General features: G+C 50.9%; 1 protein-coding gene across 1 annotated transcript; it reads right to left on the bottom strand.

Annotated features, from left to right (window-relative positions):
• Nucleotides 1-592: 592 nt before the first annotated feature.
• On the bottom strand, nucleotides 593-5,518 carry Pycr3 (pyrroline-5-carboxylate reductase 3). The gene is made up of 6 exons (XM_050145313.1): nucleotides 5,354-5,518; nucleotides 3,473-3,537; nucleotides 2,536-2,715; nucleotides 2,097-2,309; nucleotides 1,401-1,493; nucleotides 593-1,241 (listed from the first exon to the last, which is right to left on the bottom strand). The coding sequence occupies exons 1-6, from the start codon at nucleotides 5,442-5,444 to the stop codon at nucleotides 1,059-1,061; spliced, it is 825 nt and encodes a 274-aa protein (XP_050001270.1). The 5' UTR covers nucleotides 5,445-5,518; the 3' UTR covers nucleotides 593-1,058.
• Between the last annotated feature and the right edge of the window lie 3,175 nt (nucleotides 5,519-8,693).

Raw genomic sequence — 8,693 nt, 5'->3', positions numbered from 1 at the left:
AGGGCATGTCACCTTCCGATCACTCAGAGAAGGGGAGTTCTTCAGCTTCAACTGGGGACTCTTTCCTCCTCTGGGCCAAGAATCTGGCTTCAAGGAGAGGGAGAGAGCAAGTGTCATCTATTCCTGTGACATTCCCACCCCTATCCTCCACTAGTCTGACCTCTGGCTTTTGAGCAGTCCACGGAAATGCATAGAAGGGACAGGGCTCTAGACCAGCCGCAGCAGCTCTTGTTGCTAGCAGCTCTCATAGATTCCAATACCCATCCCACCCCACCCCCATAATAAAAGCTTTCAGGCGCCTGAGAACCAACATTGCCTATTAAGTCTCTCTAGAAGTAGGATTATTGCTGTTCTGGGAGCGGGTGGCAGCGAAGCAGCCTGCAGAGATGGACACTTTTTCCAAGCGTAGAGGAAGTGGAAATATCCATTTATGTGATGGATAGAGAACCTTTGTCCTTAGAGGTGGGGACCAGGGGAAGATAGAGGGAACCTGGGCAAGCAAGGAGGCTGGTACCCAGTGCTGAAGATACTCTCCCTGAGGAAATAGATTTATCCCCTCCTTTTAGAGTACCAAGGACAACCCAAAGCACAATCAAAGTTCAACTTGGGGCACCAATGAGTTTATTGGACTTAGAGAGCATGGATGGGGTGCTGCTTACAGGAGTGTGGGTGACCAAGCAACCACACCACCAAAACACCTCCTGCCAGCACGGATGAGGATGATCCCATATCTGTAAAGATGGAAACCTCTCGCATTTTAGTCCACCTTCCGCAGGATGCATAATCTACCCCCTGAGACCATGAGGCCATGTACAATTAGGACACAATTACAATTGGCTGAGAGGTGCAGGAGAGAGGAGCTGGAATCACACTTGGGGGTCGAATGACCCTCTGCACCTCCTGCTTCCTTGATTGAATGTCACAGGCAACAGACCTGATCTTGAGGGTCTTTAACAAATAGTCACAGATTCTCTAATGAAGATGATGGCCGTGGGGCTGTTTTGCCGCTCAGAGGCCGAAGCTGGGCCAGGAACCTGTAGTCTCACCTGGAGCCTTGCTTACTTCTTGCTGAGCTCCTTAGCTCGACAGGTAGCTGCTTCCACTGCGCTCATGGCGGCTGCTCGCAGGCCGCCCTTCTCTAGGGCATGAAGCCCATGGATGGTGGTTCCAGCTGGTGTGAGCACATCTGTCCGAAGCTGGGCTGGATGCTTCCCTTCCTGCTGCAGCATCTTGGCTGTCCCCTGGGGAGAAGAGTTAAGGGAGAGTTGGGGGGGGGGCGGGCAGCTACACGTTTCCCCCGCCTGTCTGAACTTTGCAGGTGTGTCTGCCTGTTTGCTGGAGATAGCACACATTCCTGAGCACAACCTTCCCAGCGTTCTCCCGAGGAACCCTTCACTCACCAGCAGGGTCTGGGCAGCAATGCGGTGGGCCAGGGCACTGGGCATGCCCATCTTGATGGCACCTTCAGCTAGGGCCTCCGAGAATGTGCACACCTGTAGCAATAGCATTGGGAGTGGGAAGGGGAAATGTCAAGGTGGACATTCTGCTGGGCACAGCTCCTGGCTAGTTCTCAACCTGTGGGTCACGACCCCTTTGGGAATTGAACAACCCTCTTCACAGGGGTCACCTAAGACTATCAGAAAACACAGATATTGCTGGGTAGTGGTGATATAGACTTTTAATCCCAGCACTCAGGAGGCAGAGGCAGGCGGATCTCTGGGAGTTCGAGGCCAGCCTGGTCTACAAGAGATAGTAAGCTACACAGAGAAACCCTGTCTCAAAAAACAAAACAAAACAAACCAATATGGTTGGGGGTCACCATAACAACTGTACTAAAGGGTCGTAGCATTAGGAAGGTTGAGAACCACTGGCTCAGAACCATGAGAAAGAAGGCCCTAAATGTGGTCACAGATACCTGAAGCTCTAAGGCCTAAACCCAGAGTTTGATAAAGTGGCCAGCCTTGATGGTCCAACAAAGCACGATGATCTGAGACAGCAGAGCTCACTGGTGGCTCATGGACCACTTGCGGCCCCAAGGCTTGACTCTGAGACCTTGAGAGCAGGGCCTTTGAGGGTAGGGGGAAGACAATACTCACAAAGGCCACACCACTGCCACTGAGGCCGGTATGGATATCTACGTAGGACTCAGGAACCTCTATGCACTGCCCGCAGGCCTCCAGCAAGTTCTGTAGGAGCTTAGCGTCGTCATTCCTGGCATGGTGGCCCCGGGCCATCACCATGGCCCCCTCCTGGACTAGGCAAGGTAGATTGGGAGAGACTCGCAAAACTCGTGTTTTCGGGGGCAGCAGCTGGACAAAAAGAGAGCTTAGTGTCAGGTATCTTGAGACCTGGCTTGCTAGGCAAACACCTCAGCTAAATGTAGTCTCTAGACCCCACTTCCCAGGCACAGTGGCAGAACACGGCCCCTGCCACCTAATGCTGGTGGGCCAACTAACGACCTCTGGAGGTGGTCTGGGATGCTATCTGCCTCCCATACACGGCTGTCAGAGCCTATTTCATAGGCAGACTACTCACCTCCTCCAGCGAGCTCAAAGGGATCCCAGCAGCCACAGAGACCACGATGTGCTCACTGGTAACGACGGAGGCCACCTCTGCCAGAACATCTGGCAGAACCTGAGGCTTGGTGGCAAAGATGATAAGTGAACAGCTCTGCAGCACTTCCTGGTTGGAGTGAGTGGTCTGGCAACCCAGAGCCTGCACGGACACCAGCGCCAGGAATGAGGCTGTGTAAGGAGGGATCCTACCCGCCCGTGTGCCATCAATCATCCTACATCCCATGGCTCCCTCAGGCCTCTGTCGTTACAAAGGTCTGTACCAGTCATACTCTCAAATGCCTAAGAAAAACCCAATGGCCCTGAGCCTCACAGAGTCCAAGATTTACCTTCTGGAACCTTCCCTCCCAAAATTTATTTTTATTTTATTGTTTTGCCTGTATGACTATCTATGTGAGGGTGCTGGATCCTGGAGTTACAGACAGTTGCGAGCTGCCATGTAGGTGATGGGAGTTAAACCCGGGTCCCCTGGAAGAGCAATCAGTGCTCTTAACCACTGAGCTATCTCTGCAGCCCTGGAACCTTCCCTCCTAATTAGTGTCCACAACCACCCTACACAGGAACACAATCTGCTCTAGTCTTCCAGAAGTTTTTCCTGGCCTTTGACCTCTCCTTCTCTAGGACAAACCAAGCCATCTCAAACCTTCAGCCATACCTGGCCCTGAAAATGCTTCAGAAGGACAAGCCCTAGCCGGGCGGTGGTGGCGCACGCCTTTAATCCCAGTACTTGGGAGGCAGAGGCAGGCGGATCTCTGTGAGTTCGAGACCAGCCTGGTCTACAGAGCTAGTTCCAGGACAGGCTCCAAAACTACACAGAGAAACCCTGTCTCGAAAAANAAAAAACCAAAAAAAAAAAAAAAAAAAAAAAACAGAAGGACAAGCCCCTAAGTCCCACTCACCCTGAAGTGGCAGAGGTTCTTGTCTGTTGGTGCACTGGCCAGCACTTGCTTTGCTTCCACTTTGCCTGGATAGAAAGCCAAAAGCTGGTGAGGGCTGGGAAAATAGGAAAGAGCTTGCCTAGGCCATTGTTAGCCGGAGGCTCCTAGGATCACAGCAGGGATGCTTGTCTTTGCTGCTGGGCAATCAAGTGAATTGTATTTGAATGTCATTGCCAACACTGCTGTTGGATACTGGAGCCAGGAACCTGCCTGATCCTGACCGGACACAGAGCCCATGGGTCCCTGCTTTCAGGGAAGGGGCAGCTGACTGGTGCACTTAGGTCTGTTGGTCAAATGCAAAATCTTTGCAGGAACATCAGGCCTGGAGCAGCAGCCTGCATAGGGACATAGCTGGTAAAGGGTCTGGAGAGACAACTCAGCAGCTGAGAATACTTGCGGCTCTTGAAGATGACCTGGGATAGGTTCCCAAGACCCACATGGCGATGACAACCATCCATAACTCCACCTCCAGTGGAGCCAGTGCCCTCTTCTGGCCTCCACAGGCACCAAGCACACACACACAGTGCACAAACAAAACACACATATAAAATAATCCTTTTTTAAAAAATTAGCTTATCTGATAAAGACCTGACAGGGGAGAAGCTCCCTTGCAACAGGACAAGTGTGCTGGGATGTTTTGGGGAGACTAAATGCCTGTTTGGTGGAAATCATGTTTTTGGAGGGTGTAGAAGTAGGAAGACTGGGCCAGGTGGAAGCATACCCCACAACCTGAACATAGAGGCTGCTAATCATGTCAGTGACAGTTGGGATAGCACCAAGAGGCAGGTAAACTGCCAGGTTTTACATGTAAACACCGTGAGACTTGTAGGAAGCCACTCTCTAATGATCACGCCGCTCTGGACTTTGAAGTACAACCGAAAACAGGGAGCCAAAGGTCACCAATTTTCTCTACCTGCAATCTGTACGTAAAGTCTTCTAAACACCGCACAGTAGTCAGGCCAGTATTGACAGCCCTGCTGTGTACCAGCAGTCCTCGGCCGCGAAGTTTGCCTCCCTTCTCAACCCACCCTCCAGCAGGCTGCAGACACCTGGCACAGGTGGAGACATTGTGACCTTGACATTCAAGGTATTGTTGCCTCTAGAGAAGACACACCAGGGTTGGCAGACACTCTCCAGTACACAGAGCCAATCCTCTTCCTCCCACACAGCTGCCCACCTCTGAAAGTGAGTTGATGCATGAACAGAAAACAGAGTAAGAGACAGGAGGAGGAGGCCAGGAAGTTGGACACTTAACTTGGCATTAAGCCAGTCCAATCTAAGACAAAATTGGTTCGTGCCACATCTGGAACTATAAAATCACAGTCACGTTAAGGAAATAAGTCAAAAGTGAGCCCACCATGCCTTTAATCTCGGGAAGCAGAGGCAGATCTCTGAGTTTAAGATCAGACTGGTCTACCAAGGGAATCCAGGACAGCAAGGGCAACACAGAGAAACCCTGTCTCGAAAAACAAGGGGGGGGGACAAATAAACAAGCAAAACCCCACAAAGAAGTCACGAATGAAGTTAATGGCAATTTTCTTTAATTCAATACATTTAAAGGAATATCATCCAACAATACCATCAGTGTTAAATAAAATAAGCTGGGCTATTTTTTTCTCCGCACCACGCCTGGCTCGTCCACCCACCCACCCTCCTGGGAAAAGGGCTACCGGCTCACTCAGGGACCCTGGAAACCTTGATGGAAGGCTACCGTAGGGTTCTCATCCAGGAACAGGGCGAGTTCACCCCACTGGCCCTTGGGTGAACCATGTGTGCCCCTCCCGCCGAGGCTTAAGGGCTCTTCCCACAGTAAAGCCCCCCTACTAGGCCTCGCCTCCCCACCTGCTCGTATGAGGCCTTTAGCAATGGCCTCCGCCATGCGGCCTGCGCCCACGAAGCCCACGCGCAGAGATTCAGACCCTGCAGCCGCCATCGTGCTCCTGCTGGCCGTCTCAGGTCCCTACGGCAGCGAGCCCCGCCCACTAGAGGCGTTTTGATGGACAGAAGCGACTGGGCGGGTTCCGGGAGGCAAGGGGATGGAGAGGGGCGAGTTCGGGGCGGGGCGGGGCGGGGAGAGGAGGAGCGGGGCGCTAAGGTCTGCGTTTTGTTGCTTGAGGTGGGATTTCTCAAGCCTGGGTGAAGCAGCATGCGACTTTGCTGAGGGAAAAGGGAGAGGAAGGTGGTAGAGCTAGTCCTAACCAGGATGTCTGGTTCGACCTGGAATATCCAAAGCTGGAGTCTCCCCAAAAGCCGTGCAGAGAGATTTGGAGGGAAAGCTCCAACCACCCTAGGATGGGGCTGGGAGTGTACGGTGGTACTTAACGGCTCTTGCCCACTTTGTGTGCCTTGGGTTCGATCCTCGATTAAAGAAAGCGCTAACTAGGGGCTGGAGAGATGGCTCAGAGGTTAAGAGCATTGCCTGCTCTTCCAAAGGCCCTGAGTTCAATTCCCAGCAACCACATGGTGGCTCATAACCATCTGTAATGAGGTCTGGTGCCCTCTTCTGGCCTGCAGGCATTCACACAGACAGAATATTGTATACATAATAAATAAGCATTTAAAAAAAAAAAAGCACTAACTAATCAGTCAACCAGCATAAGTCTTTTTGGGGGGTGGGGGTGGGGGACAGGGATGGTATTTCGAGACCAGGTTTCTCTGTGTAACATTCCTGGCACTGTCCTGGAACTCACTCTGTAGACCAGGCTGGTTTCCAACTCGGAGATCCACCTGCCTCTGCCTCCTGAGTGCTGGGACTAAAGGCGTGCGCCTTCACTGCGCAGCTGTTTTTAAAAACGTTTTGTTTGCTTTAGTGTTTCACCGGGATAATTACCTGTATTTAATTCCACATACAATTCTTAAAGATTATAGTCATTTAGGTGAAGTGAAAGAGCAGGTAAAACAAGCTTATGTACAAAAGGGGAACAAAGGCACAAGACTTTGACCAGATGATCAAGGTGCCAACTAAACTACTACACTTTATTTTTATTACTGAAGTAACTTCGAGTCAAAAGTATGCACAGCTTTCCTACAAACTGGGTAAAGGTAGTTGCTGCTGACTTTTGGTTTTTGGTGCTTTTTCAAGGCAGGGTTTCTCTGGGTAGCCCTGGCTGTCTTGGAATTTTCTCTGTAGACCAGGCTGGCCTTGAACTCAGATCCACCTGCCTTTGCCTCCCCAAGGACTGGAATTAAGTGCATGTACCACCACTACCCAAGTTTTTGTTGTTATTGTTTTTTAGTGTATTAAAATTAGGCAAAATAGAACACAGTACTTAGGATTCCACCACCAAATTTACAAGGGCAATGCTGTCCTTGGACTGTGAGGTCCCACAGTTAAAGTTTGTGTGTCCCCTGCCTGCCACAGCTGGAATGTGATGGATAGTCCTTTCCTCTTGCATGGCATGAGGTGAAGAGCTTTGTTCCCTGATCTTTCCCACGAGTCTGCCTGATGGTGGATGGAAACCTGGAAAGCCAGGAGCTAAAGACTAAAGCTAAACAAAACTTCCCCTTGGTACAAGTTGTCTTAGTAACAGTAGAAAGCAGATTGACACAGGGAACTTAGAATCCTTACTATACACAGGGACAAAAATCTACAGGAATGTCCATGGACAGGTGGGGGATAAGGGACATTTATAGGAACAAGATCGTAAGGAATTTTCATATTCTGGGCTGCAACCAACAGCACCTGGTTGAGACTTGGCCTGCTGGAAATGCATGCTGCCTAGTCAGTGTGCTCAAGGTATTCTGATTCTTAGGACAGAGTGTGTGCTCCTTGACATGATGCAGTTAGCACAGATGGTGGGCATTAGACAGGTGTGAGTGTCCCGCAGGTTCTGATCAGCTCAGCTCTTTCTGGGGGCTGGAGGGGTACATCCTTAATGCCCTGGTCCCCCTGCAACCCCGTGGACTCTCATCAGAGGAATAAGTTTAAAAGAAAGTTGAAGATGGGGTGGGGGCAGAGGAGACTAGGAAGGCATGAGTCAGAGGGACACTGGGCAGGACAACATCGGAGAGGCCAGCAGATGCTGCTTTAGAGGGTGAAAGACCAGGCAGGCCGTGGACTGTCCTGCTGGAAGACAAAAGGCCTCAGATGCAGGCTGAGCATCAAGGGTTAGTGAATGCCGAAAACAATTGGGTATCTTTAGCATTTCTGGGACATGAGAGGCAGAATGTATAGGAAGGTGGCCTAGGATGAGGAAATCTGAGCAAGCAATGAGACCGCAGCAGGCAGACTGATCACCTGAGGAAAAGGCAGTGGGGTAGAATGGATGTGGTTTCTGAGGGGAGGGACGTGGAGCTGCGAGTTGTCTACACTGGCTGCATCTGGAATTGACTAGAACAAAAGCTCCCCGGCAAACCTACCCAGGGTTTTCTTAAGATTATCTGAAGCAGGAAGACCAGCCCTAAATCAGGGCAGTGGTGGCAGCCCAGATAACAGGACGTGGAAGGAATCTTTTTTGTCTGTGTGTTGATACCAAGTCCATCTAGGATCCCAATGTACACAATACACAGAAGACGGGCAACTCTCTGGGAGGCCTCCAGGCCAGGCTGGCGCTGCTGAGGCATCCATCCTGCCTCACTGAACAATTACTGGATTCTTGGCCTCTCCAGTATTAGTCATTGCTGGGCTACCCAGAGCACATCCTGTAGCCAGGCTATAAATCACTGTATATGCATGTATAACAGTTCTGACTAGTCCAGCAGCCCATCGTCAGCTTCAGCTGTGTGACTGGTGATCATGAGTCACCACCTGGGACAGTCATAACGTATTACACAGGTGCCCATCATTACTCCTGCCTTCCTGGAGCTGACTCTTGAGCCTGGGGAATAAATGCTCACCTCTGCTCTCCCCAGTCTTCGGGGCAGTGGTAGCTCCATTTCAAGACTGGGAGGAGTTGAGGGGCCTGTAGCTTCCAGTCCCAGTCATCATGGACAAGGAAAAACCCTAACAGTCTTAGCCAAGTGGAATCTAGGATGGGAGCCTAGAAATGACCCAGAGCTGCTCTAGGAGAGGCTCCAAACCTACAGAAAGACCCTGTCTCGAAAAACAAATACAAACACAAAACAAAAAATAAAAGCGGGCTGAGAGATGGCTCAGAGGTTAAGGGCACTGGCTGCACTTATAAAGGTCCTGAGTTCAATTCCCAGCAACCACAGGTGAGGTGGCTCACAACCATCTGTAATG

Source organism: Alexandromys fortis, unplaced genomic scaffold (assembly GCF_014885135.2).
Source record: "Alexandromys fortis isolate MF-2015 unplaced genomic scaffold, M_Fortis_MF-2015_v1.1 scaffold_2_1_26212458, whole genome shotgun sequence".
NCBI classification, from domain to species: Eukaryota; Metazoa; Chordata; class Mammalia; order Rodentia; family Cricetidae; genus Alexandromys; species Alexandromys fortis.
Note: the sequence above shows the minus strand (reverse complement) of the source record. Positions and strands in the feature narration are given on the sequence as shown.

Excerpts from the sequence above, each read along its gene's own strand:
- Pycr3 (XM_050145313.1), bottom strand. The coding sequence starts at position 5,444 with ATGGCGGCTGCAGGGTCTGAATCTCTGCGCGTGGGCTTCGTGGGCGCA. Across the intron at positions 2,716-3,472 it reads AGAACCTCTGCCACTTCAGG|GCTCTGGGTTGCCAGACCAC; the intron begins GTGAGTGGGACT and ends GTGTCCGTGCAG. Across the intron at positions 1,494-2,096 it reads GTGGCAGTGGTGTGGCCTTT|GTGTGCACATTCTCGGAGGC; the intron begins GTGAGTATTGTC and ends CTATTGCTACAG.